The sequence below is a fragment of the Seriola dumerili genome, unplaced genomic scaffold, assembly GCF_002260705.1.
Source record: "Seriola dumerili isolate Sdu_G_001 unplaced genomic scaffold, Sdu_1.0 BDQW01000301.1, whole genome shotgun sequence".
NCBI classification, from domain to species: Eukaryota; Metazoa; Chordata; class Actinopteri; order Carangiformes; family Carangidae; genus Seriola; species Seriola dumerili.
Window position 1 is genome coordinate 1,472,616 of NW_019174556.1, and position 25,432 is coordinate 1,498,047.

Below are 25,432 nucleotides of genomic sequence, written 5' to 3' on the forward strand. Positions count from 1 at the left end.
GTATTGTTTTGTTACGTCAACACTTTAATGAGGACATTGTCACAATTTGGTTCACCTTTAAAAAAATGTATTCAGATTACACCTTATTACCATCACTAATATTAGTATGAATATCATATACTAATACTCGGTGCTGTAATTGTTGGCATTATATGACGGATTTCATCTTCAACATTATTATTATTGCATGTTTTATCCTTTGCTCTTACGACTGCATGACTTGGTCTCCGTTTCCAACCACCGCCCAATGAAACAAATGTTTGTGTGAGTGTGTGTGTGTGTGTGTGTGTGTGTGTGTGTGTGTGTGTGTGTGTGTGTGTGTGTGTACACATGTGTATGTATGCATGAATGTCTTGTGTGATCTAGTCCGGTTTGTCACTGCTCGGGGCTCCTTGTTGTGTGAGCGTATGCCAGTACTCCACTTTCTTCCCTTTGTTTTTGAGACATTCGAACCAGTGTCTGAGTCTCTGACCGCTTGCATTGATCCCCAGCTCCACTCCACCTGAAACCACAGGGAAACAACAGAGAAGAAGGGTCAGGAGGTGAGGGCACATGACAGAAAGAAAGACCAGTGGTAGAGGAAGCACTCGGATGCTTTACTTAAGTAAAAGTACTAATAAGGCGACATAAAATTACTACAAGTAAAAGTGCTTCAGAAAGATGTAGCTGTGACTGATATAATTATATATTATATTATTAAATTGTTCAGACTGATGCATCAAATCACATGTAGCATTTTACTGCTGCAGCTGGTCAATGTGGAGCTAAATTTAACTACTTTATTCACAGTTCAGTAGTTTAGCCAAGTGGTTTGCCCCCCTTGTACGGGTCATAAGATAAATCTGAAGGGTTGTGAGATGATTAATGGAGTAGGAAAGAAGAAAAAAGTTGTGCTCCTCAAATTCATTGTTTTTTTTCCAGACTTTCTCAGCTAGTCTCCAACTGTGACTGTTTGCTGTCTGTTACTCAGCAGGTAACGTAGAGTACAATGGGTTTTTAGAGCTTTTTTAGAACAATAGATGTCCCAAGTGAACACTGCAAGTACAGACACTGAATAAATATACTTAGTTATTTTTGATGATGCCGCCAGTTGTGGAAAATGACTAAGGGGACAGGCAGACATTTTGCATTCTTGTTAAAATCTAATAATCAATAATGTGATATTGAGCTTCGGCAATAATGTACATCAACATTCACGCCAATAAAGATAATTATTATTTGACAGGCAGACAGACATGAGAGCAAAGGAGGAAATATACAGACACTGAAGACAAATTCCTCCAGGCAGAGAGAAAGAGAAATAGACAGGTAGCTGGGGAATTACGAGGGAGAGAGATTTAGACAGCAAACGATTTATTGAAAGAGCATGGCTNCTCAAGACTGAAAGGGGGGGGGGGGGGGGGTAAATATGCACAGAAGCAGGAAATGACTCAGGCGAAAGTGAGTGGAGGTGATGGAGGCGTTGGTGGAGAGGCAGGCTGGAAGACAGAGACATGCAGGCAGTTGTTTGCACCGAGGTTATTACAAAGCCATTCCCTTGGCTGTGATTGCACAGTTAATGGAGCGTGAAGTTTTAAACACGGTATTTTGGCAATGCTGGCTTCTAACAGTGCCTTGGAAAATGACAGCCGCAAGCAAACAAGGCTTGATTGTTGATCTGCAACTCATCTGAGCTCGGGAGCCAAAGCTGCCTGAGATGCAGCCACTGGGAAGAGAGGAGCAGTCTTACAGTGTCTCATAACCTGTATCCTCCATCTCACACACAAGACACACAACTTAGAGAGCAGGTCTAAACCTGTTGACAGTTTCGATAGGATAATCACGCACAACACTTTGTCACCTCCGCCCCCACAACACTCCCACCACCTCCGAACAGAGATCGATGGAGTGTACCCCGAGGGTCGCTAGTGACAAACGAACGGTCAGCCATCCTGACATGCAATGGGGCACAGAAGAAGGATGAGGAACCGGAGCCGGAGGAGATGACACAGACGAGTGTGAGACTGACACGCTGGCAAGCAGATGTGCACTCGCACAGGTTTTACCCTGTATCTGTCTGTTTATTTTTACACAAAATCCTCCTCTGCTGCACATCTGTCTCATCCAACCCTACCAGCAGATACACAAGCTGTAGTGAGCCAAGTATCCAGCAGAGCATTCGACCCGAAGGCATCAGTTCTTGTCAGATCATGGAAGTCCCCACATGTTCCTCCTTCCTTTGGGGGGCTACATCTGACAATTTTTTGTAACAGGACCAACAGTTCAACAAGCATGCCCACTTCATGCAGCCATTGGCCAGGTGTGTGTAGGTTCGAAAACATGCAGGATTTGAACTTTTCTCTCAAACTGTCTTTTAATGTTTTCACACAGGACTGCTTCCCTCTCATTTGGTGTGTTGTTTTGCGTGCAACACTGTGAATGCCTCTGAAGACAGAATGACTCAGTGTGTGCACCATCATCCAACATGTGTGAAAAGCTTTCAAGTGTGGTCATTTGGACCAAGTACAAACACCTTTGCCTTAGAAATGTGCAGACGACACTTCAGACCAACCACTTTTTGAATCGAAAGCCATTAAAAAAAACAATAAAAGCGCAGCTTTGAATACAACCTGGTCAAATGAGGTTTCTCTATTTTTTTTTGATAACAAATCCAATATCTCAACTTAGGGTGTCTTCTGAGTACAGATCCAATACATGTTCTATGCAGAGAGGTACGAATCTGTACAGCTTACTGCATGGAAATGATATTTATGAAAGCTAACACAAGGCCAGCGATTGCTACTAAAAGCGATTGAACTAAAACCAGAAGGAAGCAGCCCAATGTGACTAAATGAATATACATAACTTATAGCTGGATCACTGATTTTTACATCACTGACGAAGAAGCTGTAGTTAATGTGGATTAATCACAACATGGCAGATACCTGATCTGCTTATTAATATCAGTACCGGCGCAGATACTGATGTGGCGTATCAGATTCATTCTCACTTGGGACTTGAATTAGACTATCTACAGTATAGTGTCTCAGTTGTATTGTGTTTTCTGTATAAGGTTTTATAGTTTTCCTGATTTGTAAATGTAAAACACGACTCAAAATCAGAGGCTTGGATTTGGTTCAGGGCAAAGATGAAATTCCCCATCTCTCCTAGTGTATCGATTGCTCCCTCAAGTTATCCACTTGATTTATTGCCTGTGTTTTCTTGTGTACTTTTGCCCCCTCATTTTTCCTCTCACTGTTCAGTTTTTTCCTCCATGTATCTTTGAAATCTCACCTTTTACCATTTGACATCCTCTATATCTTCTGCTAAGCCTATTAGTCCACTTGTTATTGCTCTCACTCTCATACTAGTGCAGTGGCATCGTGCTCGCTCAGCCCCTTTATCAACTCGTTTTCTCCATTCTTCCTTGTCTCAGTGTCATTTTTCTCCCAGCTTCAATTAACATAACTGGGAGGGTGCTGTAGCCAAGCCTGTTATATGATAATGGTCAAGGGAATGGCTGTTATCTGGGGCTGTATGTTAGACATGGCCTTTTTTCCCAGCAGGGCTAATAACTCACTGGGCTTATCTAAACACCGGGCGTCTCCCACTAACCCACCCATCCACTGCCTCGCACGCACACACATGTGAGCACAGCACACACACATAAAGACAACGTAAAACGCTTTGATCTGAAGGTCTCCAAGCTCACAGGGTGGTAATCCATTCTCGCTGTGCATCCCCACTAGTTACCCATCACTCCCTAAGCTCCCATTGCCATGATATACACAGCAGGCCATGCCAAAGCTGTTTAGCAGCCTGATGGGGCAGCAGTGATCTGATATGCCGAGACCATGAAGGATGGGGATCCAGACCAAATGTCGTCCTTTCTGATTTCCAAAGCCTTTCCATTTCCTTTTCCACTCTTTCAAACTTTCCTTTGCTTGCTCAATCATTCTCCTCAAGCCTCATAATTACCCCTCATCTCTCTGCATTTTTTTTTTCTACTCCTCTCTCCGCCCACACTTGGCCTGGTTTTTATGTTTTCTGCAATTGCATCGCTTTCATTCAAACATTCCTGTAGAGTCATCTACTTTGCTGGTGCTGCTGCTTCCCTCATCCACTCCTCCCCACCGCATCACAGTCTCTATCGGCCTACCTATGAAGTCGTTGCTCATTCCCAAGTCGTAGTCCCACACAGAGATCTCCAGGGTTTTCTTTGCCAGCTGGTCCAGGGATACATCATATGAAAACTCCTGTGCAGGTGGCGCACACAAGAGCATATTTATATCAATGATTCATAAACACAGGAGTTGAAAGGAACTAGATTGGTGCTTTTTTTCATAAAAAACATGCAGATTGATGCTGAGAACACATTGAAGGAGATGTCATATTTGAAAAGGTATGGTTAATTGCCCTGCTCTACACAACAGGAATTCATATGGTGCTGAGCAGACAAATTAAAGAAGCTTCCTGGTGTACTGTGGTTATTTGTGGAGCAAGAGACACATTTACCTCATTGAATTCAGGGTTGAGAGTCTTTTTCTTCACTGAAGTCTTGTACTTGGACTTTTTCCCCATATCTGGTTGCAAGATGCTGTGAAAGAGAGAGAAAAAAAGAGAGCACAAGCTAAACAGGACATCAAATAATCGGGACCTTTTACTCTTTAAGTTGTTTCCAACCTCAGTACAACAGCTTAAATTTATAAGAATAATTTGAGGAATAGTTTAACAGTTTGTTAAATAAGCTAATTTTCTTTTCTTTTTTTTTACCAAGATGATGAAAAGATTGCTACAACTCTCATGTCTTTCCAGCATTAAAAATATAACTAGAGCCAGTAGCTATTAGCTTAGATAAACTCAGCATAAAGACTGGGAATAAGGGAAAGAGCTTGCATTATACTTAAATAAGAAATATCGTGTTACTCAGAGAGCTTTAGATGTGTTTCTCAAAATGTCCAACTATTTCTCTGATTGCAGTCTAGTTGTAGATCACGGATGTACTTCTGTAAAGAAATGGAGCAATTTCTATGCAGGGGCAACTGTAAAAACAACATTTCTAAAATAGAGATCCTCAAATACATTTTACCTCTCAAACTGGGTCAGAACATTCATTATTTCTGAGATCAAAGTAATTAATCCATGAATTTATTATCTTCTGCCCTGCTGTGACAATAACCCTCGCTGAATGGCAGAAACAAAGGGAGACAGAAAATTTGCAAAATCTTTTGTTTGAGATAACTGTGACCCAGAAGTCTTTTGAACATGGAGGACAGCGAGCCAGTGAAAGAGAAAGAGAAAGAGAGGGAGAGACAGTAGACCACAGCAAGATCATAATCATGCCGATGTCGGAGGAGTATACACTTCGGCAAAGAGGCAACAGAAGGATCGCTAGAGGGCAAAGGGAGTCATCATCAGCATAAATTCCAAGTCAAGATGTTCAGGCGGTGAGATATCTCACTCCTCTAGCCTCCCCCCACTACCACCACTAGTGACGAATCCTGGCCTGACAGCTGATGCATGAGATGGGCTTGGGGCTGTCACTGCAGAGCCGGAATCAGAGCGAGTGAAGGATGGAGGGATGGAGGTGGAGAGGGAACAGGAAGAGGAGGAGGAATTGATAGAAAGCAAGGTGGTGACACAAAGAGTCGAGTTTGCCATCAGTGCTAAAAATGTCATTTTTCATGATATGACATGATCTGACAAAGTAGCAGTGGCCAGAGACAATTGTGACTTCAGTGTTTCTTTTTGTTGACAACGAAAAAAACCCCTCACAGTTACAACCTAGAACTATTTTTAACCAGCACTGAGCAGAGGAGCCTCAAGATCAGAGTATACCTATTGTCTACGGCCTTATTTGGTGTCCTACAGTAGTTAGTGGGGCAGGACAGACATATGCCAGGCAAGAGAAATCTGAGGGATAACAAGATTTAGATTGACAAGACCAACGCTAAATTATGTGAAAAGAATCAAACTTTTTGCCTTTTCCTCATGAAACACTTGACATTTTCATCAAAATATAACAAAATACTGAGTAAAAATCACTGTTTGGTTGGACTGCTCACAACTCCACACTAAGGCCAGAATCTGTGACAACCCACTGCTTGTAGGCACCGCTTTGTTTTAATGGTCCATAAGTCGAATAAGTTGGGAACCACTTTCCAGTAAATATACAAAGCTATAGTCTCATTCTGCAGCTGATCTGATTTTGTGACTGTTGGTTAAACCTGCATGAATTGATTTTTTTGTGGCCACTTTTATGGGGCACTGCACCAAGCTGTAAACACCACATTAGCATACTGCAACATTTGTTAAGGGTGAATATGTTAGCAAACAGTTACCTATTCACACATTCAGCAGGCACAGAGCAAAATTATCATTCAGCTGGAGTTATGTTTTTGGACGAATGTAAGTCCAATATTCACACTCACTCTTGTTTTACTTTTCACCGACTCCTGGGGAAAAATATTAGAGTTTTAGCTGCATGCTGCCTTTTGGTGCTGGGCAGGTAAAATATAGTCTATCAGAGCCTTTTCACTCAAAACAGCTGCTTGCTGCAGCTGAAAATGACTTTGGTGAAAGAGGTGAGACCAAACAGTAAAATGTGGGCCATAAAACCAAAACAATGAGGTGAAAAGTGCTAAAATACTGCAGAGCTTAGAGAAACTACAGGGTCGGGTATCTCAATGTCCAGCCAAGACTGCATCTGGACCTCTAGACTAAGAGAGGATTCACAGCCTCTTTGAGAAAGGACACTTCTTTTAAATCTGAGTGTCTCAAAAGAAGTGCCCACAAGTAATAAATTTACACAGTCATTTAACTCATAAAATGTTACCAAACAATGTCTTGTCACCAGTCACAGGCTCAGTTCGATGTTTACTGCATTTTTAAAGGTCATTTTCTCCATGAGCTAATCAGCATTTATCCTCCAAAATACCTGCTGCTTATACAATGGTCTGTCTGTCTTCACGAGAAAAGAAAAGGTAAACTGGAAGAAAAGAAGGAATCAATTGAGAGAGGCAGCCAAACAAAGCCTCTATTTGACCAGCAGCGTGTGAGAGGGTGAGGTGAAAGCCCATGAGACATCTCAGCTTGAGCTGTGCCAAATCGCATTTTACATACGGCTCCGAGGCAGCTCAGACAGGGGAATTCCAATTTCCACAATAACAAAACACCATTTGACAGCAACATTCATCAACAATGATAGCATAAATAAAAATATATTCCGAACAGCAGCAACCAAACTATGTTCGAATTACCGTAGAAAATTCAATGTGAATAATAATTCATAACATGGGAGGCTGGTCCGTGGAGATATGAGAGGATTATCCTCTCAGTTTTTTTTTTTTTGTCAGCTGTTCCCTTAAAAAGTAGGTTGTTCACTGCAGAATAAAGTAAACTACCCATACGTTTCTGTGCTGTATTCTTCTACCATTTTAACTCTGTCACCAGCTTCTTAAATCATGTTAAGAATAACACACAAAATAACAGGAACACGTACCTGTACATGTAATATAATGAAATGTGATGTAATACTGCAGCCTCAAAATGAACACCTACTGTATGTGCTAACATTATTTTATTCAAACTCTGCTGTCTTCATATTACTAGAGTTTGTTACAACAGTTAACTTATATATTACATTACTGTTTACATTCTTTTCTAGACTTTTTAATATATTTTTCTTGATTTTTCTTTCGTATTTTAATTTACAATGTTTATCTCTTTCTTTTTTTCTTCTTCGTTTTCTTTTTAAATGATAGGTTCAGATTTTTTAAAGTATATCTTACTGTAATACAATACTCACATACATGCACTGTATGCACCTTGAAAGAGTTACTGGTCACTGTAATTATTCCTCATGTACGTACTAAGCATGTAGCCCTCTCCTCGTAGCTTGACTACATTGGAAAAGGTTCAGTCCTCATTCTGTGCAAAATACATTACAGAGTTCAGGTATATTCTGATATTAAGGTTCTTTTACTTTACAATGCATTCACTGCAGTGGAGCCTCCTTGCTGATTTTATACCAACAAGACAGGTATTAAGGAAGATACACACTTTGCCTTTATGATCGGATAGCTCTACATTTCGGGAAATATGCTTACTTGCTTTTTTGCTGGTGGATGAGAAAATCAATGTGCGTAGGCAGATTTTGTAACCTTTGGACAGAGTCAGGCTAGCTGTTTCCCCGTTTTCAGTCTTTGTGCTGCGCTAAGCTAATTGGCTGCAGGCTGTAGCTTCACATTTACTGTACAAACATCAGAGTGGTATCGATCTTCTCATCTAAATTTCGGCAAAGCAAATAAGCATATTTCCTGAAATGTCAAACTACTCCATATATATATATATGTATATATATACATATATATATATGTATATGTATATATATACATATATATATATATATATATAGATGTATATATATACATAAATATATATGTATATGTATATATATATATATATATATATATATATATATATATATATATGTGCACGTGAAATGAAACGACATATGACATTTTTTGAGAGGAGAGGGTTATCGACACAACCTGAAACAACAGCAACAGCAGCAACACATACAATTCGACATCATATACATCAAGCATCACATGACATTTTTTGTTTGTCTTTGCCCAAAATGCCACTTCATGTCATAGGAGCCACTGCGCACAGTCACATGACAATTTGACAACTCTCTAACTGGTTGAGTCATGAAAATTGTGGTACCTAACAGCATCCTAACAGCAGGCACAAGAACAAGAGCATCCCTGTAAATGGAAAAAAGAAAAAAAAAATGCTGAGAGGTGACAGGGAGGGATGATCTAGAGGGAACTGGTGATAAAAAAAACCTGTCACCACACCAAAGAAGTTATGACACAGAGATGTAAAAATAAAAAAAAGTGATAGAGAAGATAAGTGACAACTGGAAAAGAAGAGCTAAATATACGCCTGCTGCAGAGAGGAGTTATGACTTTCACTTCACACAAGTGTTCAGAGGAAAAGAGAGAGAGAACTAATACTGTAAAGCATGGCCTTGTGCTTTGTCAGCAGGAAATATCTGACATGTTTTGCACTTTTTTCTGTCTTCATGTGTCTTTTTTTCCTGACAGAATATAAATATATATACAGTATATATACAGTATATATATTATACGTAATGTGTGAAGAGCAGGGGGGAGAAATGTGACCCCCCCATCCCCACCCTGAAGGATGTAAACTCATTTAGTCTTTAAAATGCTAATTTGTCCTTTTAAATGGAAGACAAATTAGTACTGAGATCATTCTGACCTTGTGTCACTTGAATGGCTTCGAAAGGCTGATTGAGAGTCACAGTGAGAAAAAGACCAATTGGAAAAGCCTTCTAGACAAATGTGCGGACACACACACACACACACACACATACACAAAAAAACACACACACACAAAAAACACACACACACACTCATAAAAACACAGCATGGACAAAGAGCAACTGGCATCAAGTTCAGCTTTAGTTACAGATTCCTCAAGAGAATTGCTGGTGTTACAACTGCAGGACATCACCAAACTGACAGTGGAGTAATTTAGAAAACATCCTGAGCAAATTCACTTCTGTGTTGATTTAATTGTTCAGTATACTCTAGAGATGTAATTCACCTGTGCCAGCAATACATTCACCCCTATTCTTTTGTTAAAGTTAAGTTCACTGAAACTTTAGAGCATAAATTATTGATGATGTTAGGTTTATGGTGGAAACCACAAAAGGATGAATGAGGAGAGCGACACATTCTCTGCAGACCATCCGTTAAACTGAGGTAAACACTGGTACAAAAACACTGAAGGGAACAAACAAAAGGAAACTCTGGCAGAGTGGCAAATGAAAAACCCAAATGACTCAAGTGCCAGAAATAAGAATCGGATCAGAGCAGTGGCTTAAACAAATCATGTAAACTGAAGGAGTGTGGATAAAAGAGAAAGAGCCAGCGCAAGGACGCAGAACAAACACAGCAAATTCAAACAAAATTCAACAAAGTTGGTAAAGAGAAAAGAATGACAGACAGAGCATATGGTGCATTTTCCAGAGTACTCAAAAACACTGTGCATCATAATAGGCCAATAAAGCACAAGGCGTCACGTCTCAAACAAATCAATACGTTAAGAAAGAAGAAAAGAAAAATGTGCTTGAGACAAGACGTGAGCCTCCTCTTTGCTTTTTGTTTGTCTCATCTCTCTCTCTCTACAGCAATTCACAAGACCTTCAAAATCCCAATACTGTGGGTGTGTATTGATACGTTTTGCCCACCTTGTGCAACCTACTGAAAACAACTTCAGATCAAAATGTTTTTTAATCCTGTAATTCTAGCTTTCCATTTGATTCAGTCCTTCAGACTTCTTAGGACTGAAAAAAAAGACTGTGTGGGTCATCCAGTCCTTTATGTAAGTCTGGAAATACAGCACATGTAACCTTCCCTACAAATCTGGACAGTGAAAGGTGTTATGGGTAACTGTAGGGTGCACAGGATCACAAAGGAGCCTGCATGCACACCATGACAATGTGTCATGCACCCCTTCGTGTCAAACAAGTGGATTGGTTGTTTTAATCTCCTTTCAGGAGGCGGGTTTACAACAGAAAAGAAAAGAAATACTCACAAGGTTAAATATTAGTGAAACATTAATGTTTTCTACATCTTTTACCAGGACAACATGGTCTTGGTCAAAAACTAAAGGGGTCAAAACCAAGTCAGGTATTAAACCTTAAATGACTGTACTCCAATAACACTATTTTGCATCACAGTGTAATCCACTTCAGAAAATAAAAAACACTTTAGAGCCTTTAAAACTTCCTTTAGAAGCAATTTCAACTGCCTGGAGCTCCTTCTACCTCAAAGCCTCCCACTGCTGGAGGTGGCGTTGGTTACAGGATTGGTTGTCCTGTGTGGGAGCTCTCAGTCCTTGCACTATTGGTATTTAAGTGCAGCAGGCAGATTGGAGATTGAGCTGTGTGGGTTTTATCTGTCATCACCCATGCCTTACAGGCAGGCTGGCTCAGGTGTACAGAGTTGGACACTGTGCCTCTCGCTGGTTCTGTGTTTTAGTCTTTGAAGAGATGAAAAGCTGAGAAAATCAGTCTCACTGAGTGGTATGATCTCCCAGATTGCAGTCATTTTAAAGATTTGTACTGGCATTACATGCAGCTGCTTACATCTTCAAGCTTACACCTTCCTTGTGTCTTAGAGATTGTCACAGAATCATCGTATTTCATCTTAAAAGGGGTGTTCAGAGGATTGTTGATCTGCTTGTCGCTTGTTGTACTGTTTAAGGTCAGTCAGGCTCATGCTGACTTTCCATTCCTGTCCCTAATGCAATAAGGTCCCGGAATGTGACTCGTGTATGTGTGTTTCTTACTGAACCTTTGTGAGTGTTGTGTCAGAGGAGGGCATCTGGCTACTCCCCCTCAAGCCTGTCAGTTGCTTAAAGGGCAAAGCACGTGTGAAGCAGAACAAAGATTACACACTGTAACTCTGGGTTCAGTGACAAAACGAAATATGCTCAAAAAGTCAGTATGCAAGCTAAAATGAATTTTGAGCGTGCTGTTAATGTACAATATTGTCTCACAATGCAAACGAAATGAGGGAGTTTCTCAAAGGTGGAAAAAATTAAGACTAATTGGATATACCTTTGCATGGCAGCTAATGGTTAAGATATTGTTAATGTTAAGTTTCCCTGGTTCTTGTAATCATTATTACATAAGAAAAACACTGACTGCTCTCATGAGACAAGACATCGCATTGTTGAACCCAACATGCTCACCTCCACACCCTAAATTTGTGCTATGCTAAGAGAACATCACACCACTTCCGACATTAGCACAAACTGCTGATGCAGAATAGTTGCATATGAGCATAATTTGTAGAATACCAGGTTTGCTCATGAATATCTGACGTGACTTACATTTTAACAAAGGGGTCAGAATAGCCGTTGGAGTCCATGGCGGCCAGATGGGCACAGCGTATGATACCAACCATCAGGCAGCTCTTCTCTGTGTTATAGCACAGAGACACCAGGATGCGGCCACGCTGGGGGACATAGCAAACAACAGTGTCAGACACAGCACCTGTTTCTACCCCGATGTCTCGCTCTTCAGCGAATGCGTGCGGTGGAGAATCCTGCAGCAGGTCAGTGGAGTTTCTCAAAACACATTTCACTTTTCACAGCAAAAATGAAATAAAGAAGAGATGAAAAGGGAATTAAAATAATGACTGCAAATAAACTAGTTGTAATTACAACCCAGGATGTGTATTCTCATGGGCAACAGGAGTATTCAGATTGAAGCTTGTAATTAAAGGCCTTATCTGAGTGTGGCAAAATGACACTGCTCCCTTCCCCTTTTAATCTCCAGGTTGAGCCATAAACTGAATCTAATCAGAGACCAAAAGCTATTAGCCTCTGTCTCTAAAATCATGAAGAGAAATGCGATAACGTCCACCAGAGGAGAAAAACACTGGACTAGCTGCACTGGTGTGATTCACAAACTGTTGCTACACTGTGTCTATGTGAATAGTTTCCATTCACACTGGTGTATTAAGGTTCATGCAGCAGACACATATACAGATTAAAACCTTTAATTAAAACAATTTTTTTTCTCCTTTTGTGATGATGGAAATAGAGGATAGATTAGAACTGCTGAAAAGATAAGAAAATGTATTAGACATATAAAAGTAATAGGAAATTACAATAACGAGACATGTTTTGGTTGAAAATGGTAATAATAAGATTGGTGTTGATAAAGCTGATGATTTTATTACCTCCTCCTCTGCCACAAGCGCTCCCTGCTCCACCGTTTGATTGTTGGCTTCTTTATTCTGAAACATGAGAGAGAGAGGGAGAGAGAGAGAGGGAGAGAGAGAGAGAGAGAGACATAGGGAGAGAGAGATGGTGGTTATAACCTACAGAGCCTCCAGGTGAATATCTATTACTCAATATAATGCAGCATTTGAAATTGATGTCTGATATCCCCCTGGCAAACATGCACAATGGAGATAGGACACATCTTGATATATATGTCCACAAAAACCCATTTGGTATGTGAACAGTCCATGCACAGCCACACACACACAGCCACACACACACACACAGCCACACACACACACACACACACACACACACACACACACACACACACACACACACACACACAGCCACACACACACACAGCCACACACACACACACACAATGTACCTGTGCAATTCTTTCCAGTCCCATATTGTAGCGTTTGTTCTCGCCCTCTTTCAGTTTCTTCAGAGCCACTCTCACCTCTCCGATGAATTCATTTCGTCCGAGCCTGTCCATGTCACATACACACAGCCTTCATACACAAAACAGGCACACACGCACACACATACACATACACATACACACACACACACACACACACACACACACACACACACACACACACACACACACACACACACACACACACACACACACACACACACACACACACACACATAAGCAAAGGGAAACAGAAGAGAAGCAGGTGAGTCAGAAAAGTTACAGATGAACCTTGCCACTGCTTTGCTGTGCTCATTACTGGGAAGCAAGTGAAGACTGTGCCAAATACATCCAAAGCACGTCTGAAAATCAATCAGCAGCCTCATGAATTATGAGAAGTTGTACGATTGCTGAGGGTTTCCAGAGGATTTCAATCACTTCCTTCTTGGCTGTTACTCCATCAGACACTAATTTGTCATAACCAAAACATGTGAGAGGAAAGAATGTGCTTGAAGCAGGTAATCAGTTTTCTTCTGCATTTCCCTGAGCTGAAAGCACAAACGGATTTCATGTTGTACACGTGTATATATTTCAAGTGTGTTTTGCACCTTTAGTGTGTTAGGACTGAGTTTGGAGATATTCTGTGATACTCAAAATTATGAAAATTATGTATAAGAGAAACTAATCTGCCAGGCTGTTTACGAGTTCTGCTCTCTGTGCTGCTGCTACTGCAGAGGCACGGTTGAACTGAATGAATTTTTTACTCACGTTCGCATCGATCAAAATTGGCAGTTGCCCGTCCAATGGATGAAGGTAGCCTGCATAAATGTGGAAGTGTGTATGTGTGTAGTTTCAAAATGTGAGCATGAAATTAATTATGACTCTGTCTTTGTGAGACAAAATTAAATAAAACTGAAGAGCTCGATTACTTCCACCTTCAAATTTTAAAAGAGACAACTGAATAAATATCTCCTTCTATAGCGCTACAGTTCTGTAAAATGATTTCTTCCACAGAGCGCACTTATTCAAACTGATGGTGATGTTTGATGGAGGGTGAATATTCAATCAGCTACGGTAGAGTCTTCATAGCGCATCACCTGCTACAATATTCCGTCTGTGCTCAAATATTCCCAGATGGATTCTTGCTGCTCTTGATTTCTCCCCCCTATCACTCTCTATTCTCAACCTCTCGCTCTCTGTTCACAGACAGACACACTCGCAAACACATACACCTTGCACCTCGTCCTGTTCTCTTCCTGTCCCTCTGACATTTGAACATTTGACATGTTGGTTCCAGCCTTTTAGTCATAACTGATGAGTATCTCTAGCAGAAGCTTCAGAATAACTCTGACTCATGACCACAGCTGTCACATGATTTATGTGCCTTTGCTCTGTCATACATGTCGGGTGCCTGCGATGAAACGGAGGTTGTGGTGAAATGTGACACCAGTTTTCAAGCCTAAACTTTTGGCTTCTTCTGTGAAAAAAAGCTCCATCCGTTTCCTCGCACCCGCTCCCACAATTTTCCGGCTTTAGAATTCCTCTAAAAATCAAACAGATGCTCATGGAATCTGTTCAAACTACGGTGCCAAATTTAGTGTGGAGTCGCTGACAAAATCTGTCTCCTGAGTTACATTAGATTAGCAGGGTGTTTTAGCGCGTCCGTGTGGTGTCTGTACTTGTGAAAGTATCTCTTTAATGGTCTCACACAAGTAGGAAGAGTGTCAATAAGATTGACTTTGATGACAACACTGATGACCTTTGCGGTGGTATTTCTAAAAAGGTCGTTAGCATAAAATATAGACTTCACTCGCATGTCAAACTTTAAATATACTTAGTGAATCCCCATTAGACTGCCATTGATTTGTTATGCCATATTGCTTTTAATTCCATGTTAAACGGATTTGTGTGATTAAAGGCTTAACTCTATATTTGGGCATTACTTCATGTTCCCAAATATTAATTGAACTGTTCAAGTCAATGTGAATGATACAGTATGTTAAATGCCAGATAAAGTGTTTAAGACTTTAATATTGTGCAGATAAATTGCATGGCTGCTTAAAATCATACTCTGTGGATTTTTAGGGAAAAAGACCAACAATACATATGTTTTATATTATTAAAGATGCAGATCTAACTTTAATACCAGACCATATTTTCAGAAAATCAAAAGAGCTTTCTATTGAACACTAATGAACTAATTTTTTCTGAAAAAAAACTGAATCTGTAGTCACACTAGCAGCTCTGTGAGACTGTACGTAGATGCAGAGGAGTCTAACTTTGAACTAAATGCTGACATCAGCATGCTCATAATGACAATGCTAACATGCTGATATTTAGCAGATGTAATGTTTATTTTACCACATTAGCATGCTGACATTTCCAAATTAGCAATAACCACACAGAGCAAAGCTGGGCTGATGTCATTAGTTTTGCGGGTGTTTGGTCATAAACAAAAGCATTGGATGAATCAAAATGTTGGCCTCAGGAGGAAAAGTGTGTGTGTGTGTGTGTGTGTGTGTGTGTGTGTGTGTGTGTGTGGTGTGATCAATTAGGATTGATCCTCTAAGGATCAGAAATGTCTGTACAAAATTTAATGGCAATCCATTGTTGAGATATTTTAGTCTGGACCAAAGTGGACTGACCAACTGCCATGCTGCTAGTATGGCTAATAAAGCAACCCCAGCTAAAAATATCATTCACACCAACAGCTAACACTTAATCAAAGTATTTTTTTTCCTGATCATGTACCCGACTGTACATCTAACCTGAGGTGTCCAGTAGGCAATTTCAGCCTCGCCTTCCATCCAAAACCAAATCAAGTCCTAGATTTGTCCCTATCTCCTCACAGCCGAGGACAGTGCATCTATTACAAAGCCCGACAGAGGGATAGAGAGATAGAGGGAAGAAATTGAGAGGAGAGAGCCTAGACCTGGCACTGACATCATGCTGGTAGTTCCTTAACACACACACACACACACACACACACACACACACACACACACACACACACACACACGATCTCTTGATACCCACCTCTCATCACAACACCTCCACATGCTCCATCTCTCCTCTGTTCACTGGCAGCCTGATAATCATTTTAGTGATAAAAGCCACAAGGCGTCTTAAATATGAGATTCTCCCCAAGGTATGCATTCATGCACAATTCACCTCAATTTTTTTGCGCATTAGAGTGCACATAAAAGGGTTGTGTCATTAAAATGAGGGGAAGGATTGGGGCTCCACATTATCACTGTCACTGCTTTCTAAATCATTTGAAATTTGCCCAAAGGCAGAGGCAGACTGCAGCAACTGATAGGGAAATTTAGAACTAATCTCAAAATCGTGTCAGCCTCACTGCAATAAAACAATCTTCAGAGGAACTCAGTTTGTCTCGTATTCAGACTTCAAAGGACACTGATAAATCTACTTGTTCCCGCTGCAGTTTCTTTTTGTTTCAGGTATTTTCTAGAAGATTGAGATGGCTCAAAATATCAGGCTAGAAACAAGCTGACTCTTCCGGGAGATAAGTAAAAAGTTTCTTTCAAATGCTTTAAGACAATTATGATTTTAAGATTTAATAACAGACTATATTACTTGTCATAATGGAGATTTTTGCATTGTATTCCAATTCGGTTGACTTTTAGCTCAAGACCTGAGCACCTCAGGCAGCCTGGCTGCACCAATTAAAGGATTAGCCTGTATGAGGCCAACCGTGACGTCTGGATTGAGGACATCAGTTATTAGTTTACTCAGCTGGTTCATTCTTAATAACAGACTGGACCTCTAGTAGATAAAGTCTGCACACTGAGGAATGGAATTGTTGAATACAGTATAAAAAATAAATGCCATTACAACCTTTTTTTCTTGAAGCCATTTCATAACCAGCATCTATTTTTCTCTCCTTTTCTATTTAGGTGCATTTTGCCTCAGCATAATGGCTTTACATAATCATTGTAACTGCAAATGAGCGAATGAATGGCAAAATATAAATATATAAAGAAATGCTCAAATCCAGTATTCTCCCTCCACTGTGTGTGCTACATAACTCTTTTTACATTTGTCCTCCAGTACAAAGAACGGTGCCGTAGAACGGACTTGACACCAAAGAAATTTTTAATGACTCAAAAGTTCTTGGCTGCATTCCAGCTTTTATCACCATCTCTGATGTGGGCTGAAATGCAAAATAGTAAGAAACTTGAATGAAAACACTGCTCAGAAACTGAAATTGGTTTGTTCTGACTGCAGTATGGCCCAGTTTAACTATAACCCTTGCACTGTCCAGCCCTTCAGGCAGGTCTACAAAGAGACTGAGTCTGGGCAGAGTCCAGAGTCCTCCTGCTCATCCGTGCACAGAGCACGAGGATCAAAGAGTACAGCATCCCCTCCTCAGTGCCCTGCTGGGATCGGCAGAGCGGGATGCAGCAGGGCACAACCCAATGAGTAAACATCTCTCCAGAGATCCTCCTCTGTTTCTCCATCCTCTGACTGTTCACTGCTTTCTGTGGAGTAATGAGAACAAAGTCTGTCTGCTGGCTGAGGTATCATGCTGGCGCCTGAACGCATCCTGAGAGAGTTTGAGCAGATTTTCTTCCTTTCTCTATCTCTGTCTGTCGCTTGCTCTTCCCCAACACTCCCTCACTGTCAGACATCTTTTCATTCACTCCCTCTTGTTGGCTGTCTCACATATTTCTCACTGTCCTCATTCTTTCGTTTTTTGGCTCCCTTTTGAGTAAACTCCTCCCAATCATTCGGCTTTTCTCCCAGCTAAGTGAACTTCCTCATTCATCATGTTATCCATCTCACTACTCTCTCTTTTCCCCTCTGTACAACCCCCCCCCCCCTTCAACTGACCCTTGGATTCTCTCCATCACTCTATTGTGTCATCTTCCTTGTTCTTGGCCCCCTTAGCCCCCCCCCCCCATCTGTCACTTGACATCATTCATGCTTTTCCTCCTGCTCTCTTTGTTGATCTTGGCAGTCACCTCTCTCTCTCTCTCTCTCTCTCTCTCTCTCACTTCATCTCTTGCTTGACAGTGGTCACACTCCTCTTCCTCCTCCTCTTCTCCCTCGTTTTGGCTGCCCATAGCCCCCCTGCTGGTTTGTGTCTGTGAGCTATGTCCTTGAACAGAGGTCAGGTGGTTTCCTCTAGTTTGAGGGGTCTCTCCTCAAGCTGTTGTTTGTGTGTAACTGTGTGTGTTTGTGTGTGTGTGTTTGAGGAGGGAGAGTAAATGCTATTTCTGAATGTGTGCATTTGTAAAAGCTCAAGGACATGTGTTACTGTATATGCGTGTGTGTGTGTGTGTGTTTGTGTGAGTGTGTATTTTCTCTAGGTACAGGAGGAGGGGTCATGCATGTTCTTTCCTGCCAGTGATTGCCCTTGACATACACACAAGAGGATAAACACACACCTGACTGCTTGTACTTGTGTGTACCGCGCAGACAGGAATCATGTGTATGTGTGCGTGTGTGTGCGTGTGCATTTGTGCTCTTGTTTCCTCAGGATAAACAATGCCATCCAACCCTATTATGCATCCGCTGAGCAAACTGACAATGATTGCACGCAGCGCGCACGTTCACAAACAAAACACAAACGAAACTCCGTCTCTGAATCAACTTACACATGCACATGACACAAGTGCGTCAGCCTTTTTGGGCCAAGATGGCGACGCTTGACCTCAATCGCTCCATATGGGGAGCACTGTGGGGAACAGAGACTCGCCGCACAGCCAACACCTGAACAGTTACCGCAGCAACAGCAAGTGGAACAGTTGGCTGGCATCGCCTGGCTGCAATAATGAATTACCTGGAAAAGCCAACTGGGAAGAACAGACGGCTGCTGGCAGTCCACTGGAGGATTGGTAGCATGAATCTTCATCCTCCACATAATAAACTGGTCACTTGGCTGTCTGGGGAATAGTGCTAATTGCTGGCCAGAGAGTAACTCAGAGCTGAGCACCTACCTGAGTGTTTTGGTGGTCATGTCAGCTGCTGTGATGCCGTGGTACACCAGCGTTTCGTTCCACACTGGGTTCAGCGTATTCTTCAGGGTTTTTGTGCGTAGCTTGTTTGCCTGAGGAGGAAATGAAGAAGACGGATGAAAAGAAATTAATGGAGAGGGAAGGATCAAAAAGAGAAAAGAAAGAGTGAAGAATGTTTAAAGGTTGAGGGAGCAAACTCGTCAGATCAAACTGAAAGAATAAAAGATCATGGAAATGGAAGCAAAACAGGGGGGACACTAAAACATCATGAAAGGAGAGAGAGAGTGAAAGAGCAGAGGACATCATTTATCTCTGCCCCTAAGGAAATCGCAGACATCTGCTGCCTACTTTGTAGAGGAGAGTGAGAGGACGCGAGGCTTCCCTCACCTCACCTGTCCGTCTGTCTCCTCCCCAACATGATAAGGCAGTGCATTAGCACTGGCCAGACCTCCAAAACAAGCACTCTGCCTCAAACACAACACAACCCAGCAGCCAATTAAACTGCACAACACAATCAGCATGAAAAATTAAAGCTTTCCAGGAGAGGAAATGCCCATGAGCCCCTAACAGCTTCACCATCCATAAATAAAGTTTGCAGCCACTTGCTGCCTCATTTCCCACAGTTGCCTTCAGGATGTGTTCATCTTGTTATAGGTTTTATTTCAGATTTTCTTTTGTATTTATTTTACTGTTGAATAAACTCTTCAAGAAATGGGGTTTGCATACCAATAAAATGCATTTTTTACAGACTCCCAAGGTAAATACCTGCACACAAATCCTGCAAATTCAAACCTCTGGCTCAAATGACCAAGCGTCACAAAGACACACTGTTGTCATAAAATATGGGTTACTAAGACCTTGTGGAACCAAAAGCAGAACTAATTGGCTGTTCTTAGCTGCAGGAGTGGCTAATTTACTTGACAGTTTTAAATGCATGCCACTTTATTTTTTACCTCTACCCTTTACTACATTTCAGAGCGAAATAAATGTCTGTAGCCTGAAGCTTGATATAGCTTTTTCCTGTGTGCCATAGAGCTCCATTGTTGTCGGGAAATCTATTAAAAACACCTCAGCAGAGAGCTTCACAGTTTCACCACTGCACTGGCTGACATGATCCTTCTTGATGATGAACATGGGCACTGTAGTTCATTTTGAGTCAACCACATATACAGTACACTGTCCTGGAGCCAAAAATATTCACTAGAGCACCAAAATTGTATTAATCCATATCTAAAAATAGTCCCCAACCAACGCATTCTCACTCCCATCTCATCACATATGTACACTTGGTCAGGGACCCCTTGGTGTGACTTTTGAACACACACCTTTTAGCATCATTTTTCATTGTGTGGAGGCAGCATATTTTTTGACTGAATGAACCGCTACATTTATCAACAGCAGTGGAGTTGCCAGGAGGAGATTGGAGTGACGACTGTCACACCAGACAGGGTTTGCATCCAAATTAATTTGTTCAGGCAAAAAAAGCGATTTGGTTAAAGGTAGGGAAAGATAGTGCTATACAGTGTTTAATAAAGAAAAAGTTGACTGTGGCTACAGAACCATATGTGGTCTCACCCCATATACGTCAACAGAACAGGCTGCGGTCTCCTTGACTCGTGTAAACTTTCAACACAGTAGAGAATACTGGTAGTCTATTGGACTACCCTGCATGTTGAAAAAAGACACTAAAAGCGACCAAGGCGTACTGACCAAGCGTCCATATGTGACGACTTGGGGGTGAAAACTGGTTGCCCCAACAAATGTCCAGTTGTTTTAGGGAATTACTGAGTTTTTTTTTTATTTTAGGAAACTATACTGTATTTGTGACCTCAGGAGGAACAAATTGGCTCAGGGCTGGGACCCGCAGACAAGCTGAGGGAGACTGAAAGCACTGAGAGCCAGACTCACACATTGTTGGTTTTGGTCGTTTCATGCGAATTGTTGACAATGAGATAAATATGGAATATCGCCATTATTTTTTAAACTATCCAACAATATGCAAAGTGGGCACAAATATTACGATGTTAAAATGGTGACAATTATTCAACATTACTTTAGTGGTGTTGCTGCTTTTATTTAAGTACAGGGTCTTCCACCACTAGTGGTCATGCAAAATTATATAGTATATAATCTGAATATCCACCTGGTAGAGAAAATGAGTAGCCTATTCTCCAACATATTCCTGCCTATGTCTGAAGCTTCACAGATAAAAAAATAAACTTCATCTCCCTCAGTCTCTCTTGTTTCCTTTCTGCCACAGTCAGCCTCTTGCTACAATGCCTCAGGGCCAGATGCTGAACCCTCTCTTCTATCTTCGCTCTCTTGGTCTGTTTGTGTCCCCCACATCCCATTGTTCTGCCCCCCCATCACTGCCCCCCCTTTTAATTCTCTATTTTCTGCTGGAAACTTTGGGCTTATCTATGAGAGTCAGCCCTCCAGAGCCCGCTCCACGAAGGGAACAAGTGTTTTCGATTCATGTCATTTGTTTGATTCATTAATGTGCAGGAGGAGCCTTGCACAGGCAGAGTCACGACTCGCTGTGATGTTGCACAGCTGTATGTGTGCCAGCACAACTCAACAGAACAAATATTTCACAAATAACCATCACTCCTTATTGACTGAATTGGGTTGGTTTTCTGAGCACATCTTACCAAACACTCCATCTACAAACATTTAAAACACCAGCTCTTCCTGCCCTCTGTCCCTCCCTGCCTCCATTTTCCCCTTACACCAGTGCTTTTGCATCTGTTTCTAAATGTTTTATCTCTAACCCTCCATCTGTCCATCACATTCTCCCTCCTTTCTCTCCATTTGTCTGCATGGATCTTTTTACTTATTTCATGCTCTCTCTCTCTCTCTCTCTCTCTCTCTCTTTCTCTCTCTCTCTCTCTCTCTCTCTCCCTACTTCTCAAAGCCAAGAGTGAACACAGTCTGGCTGTGAGTGAATTTCCCCTGCACCTCGATTAGAAATGGGCAGATAATATACCAGTAACCACCACGGGCACCAAGAACTACCGTGTTTGCGCATGTTTGTGTGTGAGAAAGAGAGAAGCAGTGCTAGAGAGAGAGCGAGGGATGAAGGGAGCATCTCTGTGTGACTGTGACTAAAGCCTTAGCATGTGTCTGCATATACGCAAGGTCATGCGCCGCATGTGTTGCAGCATGTGTTTGACACCACAAGACAGCCTGCTTGACTGTACACTGGTTAAAGAGTGTGTGGTGGAGGACGTCAGAGTGAGAAAGGAGGACAATGCGTGGGGACTGAGGGGACGTGTGCGTCTGCTCTCAGTATTTTGACAACTCAGTTCTCCACAGAAACTGAAACCTTTTGTGTTCGGGATTATTCATTGTAACGGTTGCACGCTGAGTCTGAATGTGGACATGAGTAGGTCTGTGAGTGTGGATCTGTCATCCTCACTTCTTCGTGTGCAGGCTTCCACTTTTCAAGTGTCGTGCCCACCTCACTTCACCCCACCCCCAACCCCCCACCCCCCGTCTGGTGGGTATTTAACAAACGGAGGTTTGTGGTTACTTACTTACTCGTTGACGCTTTCTCCGAGTCCCCCCCGCCCCCACCATCACAACCAACACCACCACCACCCCTCTCCCCCCATCAACACTCGCCTGTTGACGTGAGCCGTGTAACAATCCTCCCTGTTTCCATGACAACCACCTGCTGCTGTCCTCCCCTCATCTGTCTCTCCCTCCCTCCCTTTCTCCACCACCCCCCCCCTCCCACTTTCCTCCCTCTCAGTTGTCTCCCTTCTTTCCACACTCTGTTGGTATTTCAAGGTCAAAGAGGGTCACAGCCAGATAGTGAGATAGAGACGGAGATAGGGGTGGGAAGTGGGGAAAGGAGAGCGATAACAATGGGAGAGAAGACAAACAGAGGAAGGCTGGAGGACAAAAATCCCCCAGACGTTGTTATTGTTAGCACCTTAGACCTCAGACAGTAGCCTCATTCAACCTATCTTGGCTTGACGCTTATCATAACCTCATTTTGTGTCAACCTTGAGCCAAAATGGCCGACAACAGGTTGCATTCTGCCGGAGCTGGGGGGGCTGCTGTTGTGGTGAGCCTTATCTTCTCTGCTGCTTGAGCTGAAAACAAGACAAGAGCAGTGCAGCAGACCAGAACGTGTTTGTGCTCGATAAAGCAGAGCATTGGACGAGCCACATTAAGTAGTAACCAACCGAAATGCTCCCTGCTCAACGGATTGAAACGACACACTAAATTAGTCCGCTGCCATGTTACATTTTCTGCGAGCGCATTTTGACCTTTTCACGGTGTCTAATCAACAAGAATCGACAAGGGAGACGATTGTTTACAAAAAGTAAATCACCGTTTTTGTTTTTGTATTTGAATAATATACGATATGTTTTTCATTTTTTAGTATTTTCAATGAATTATCTTCTTTTACCAGCAGTTTCTGTGTGATGTGGGACTTCATGAGGGAGTGTCAATGTCTGGGACAGCCCAGTGTGGTAGCATGTTACGTTAATTGCCGCTGAGGTAAGGTTGGAGCAGTGACCTTGCTAGCCCCGGGGAGAAGATGAAGCTTGACGTATGGATCAGCCAGTCCATTGGAGTCCATGGCTTTCAGTCCCTGTGGACACAATCGTGCACACACAAACACACACACACACACACAAACACACACACAAACACACACACAAACACACACACACAAACACACATACATACTATAGTGTCAAAGGTGACGTCATCATGCCCTCAAACACTTCACACAACTGACTGGGGTCTGAAAAAGACAGTGAATATGACAGCCCTCCTCTACTGTAGTTACATCTCAACAGCGCTTCCGGGTGTTTCTTTCCATGCCATTATTTTCTATCCTCCTCAACTCCTTTATGTTGTCTTAAAGGGAGCCACTAGATTTACATAATTAACACCACATAACAGTACGCAATATGTAATACAATGTTTGTGTCTTTGTTTGATGGCCGTACCAAATTTGCCTGCCACAGCAATGGGGCAACATTATCCACCATTTCAAAGTGCCATGAGATGATTTTGCTTTGAATTGACAAGCTGCGGAGGGTGTGTGGCGAACACGTTACTTTAAAAAGGAGAGAGAAAGCAGTCTGACGTCTTGTGCAAACATAAAAGCATTACAGGAGAATTGTTTTCATTGGGACGTCAAGGGGGATTATGCAACCACACACACACACACACACACACACACACACACACACACACACACACACACACACACACACACACACACACGGTCTGTTTATATGAAGAAGATATTGAAATTGTGTACCTTTGCCTTGTGAATAGTACAATGAAGACAGTTGTTCTCCTGATCAAAGAGCAGGCTGAACTCCAACGTTCCCAGGTAGGCTGAAAACATCACAAACCATGGCAATTACTGCCAGTAAAGGGGCAGACACACTCAGTGACACATACACACTCAAAAGCTCTGAGTCATATTTGTAGCAGATGGCCTCTTAAAAACATGACGCTGCCTAATATGAATTGATCTGTCTTGTTTGATTACTGTTTGGTCGAGAGCAGAAACTTCCAGGCTGTGTCCCACTATTGCACTGTTGTCTAATAAATCATCAGAGGCGCCGTGTCACATAAAGTGGGGCCGACAAACACTTTTGGAAAAATGCTTGACTCCACAATTACTTTGCAAGCATATGTTGTGAATCTGAGGCAAAATGCAAAAACTCAGTTTGAGTTTTTCTGCTGCATTGCTTTAGTTTTCACATGAATAAACATAAACACACAAACCAAATACACAATACTAAACAACTTTACCATCACAAAACTTTGTTCACCCCACACAGAACTCACTGTCATCATCATCAGAGTCAAACACCTCCTCCCTGTCTCCATCGTTGTCCCCCCTCCTCTCCCCGTCCTTGTATACCCCACCCGTCTCCCCGTTGAAAGTCTCCTCTTTCAGGATCTTCTTCTCCCTCGGAGGTGGCGGCGTGCAGGGGTAGTCGTGGAAACGGGGGAAAAAGTCTGAGATCTGTGGGATGGGGAGGATGGGGCCCGGGCACACGTTGATGGCGAAGTGCTCCTGCATAGAGATCTTGACGGGCGAGGGAGGGGGCAGAGCGGTGGAGTGGGGCGTTGCCAAGGGGGAGGAGGCGGATGAGGAAGGGGTGGAGGTGGAGGAAGGGGGAATGGCCAGGTGAGAGGTAGAGGGGGGTGGTGGGGGTTTGGAGACGCTCAT

General features: G+C 42.2%; 1 protein-coding gene across 1 annotated transcript; it reads right to left on the minus strand.

Moving 5' to 3' along the window:
* Positions 1–362: 362 nt before the first annotated feature.
* Positions 363–25,432, minus strand: LOC111231397 (double C2-like domain-containing protein beta). The gene is made up of 10 exons (XM_022758472.1): positions 25,045–25,432; positions 24,506–24,585; positions 23,750–23,824; positions 19,201–19,310; positions 13,202–13,328; positions 12,768–12,824; positions 11,914–12,038; positions 4,495–4,576; positions 4,139–4,235; positions 363–502 (listed from the first exon to the last, which is right to left on the minus strand). Exons 1-10 carry the CDS (start codon positions 25,430–25,432, stop codon positions 363–365), a joined length of 1,281 nt encoding a protein of 426 aa, XP_022614193.1.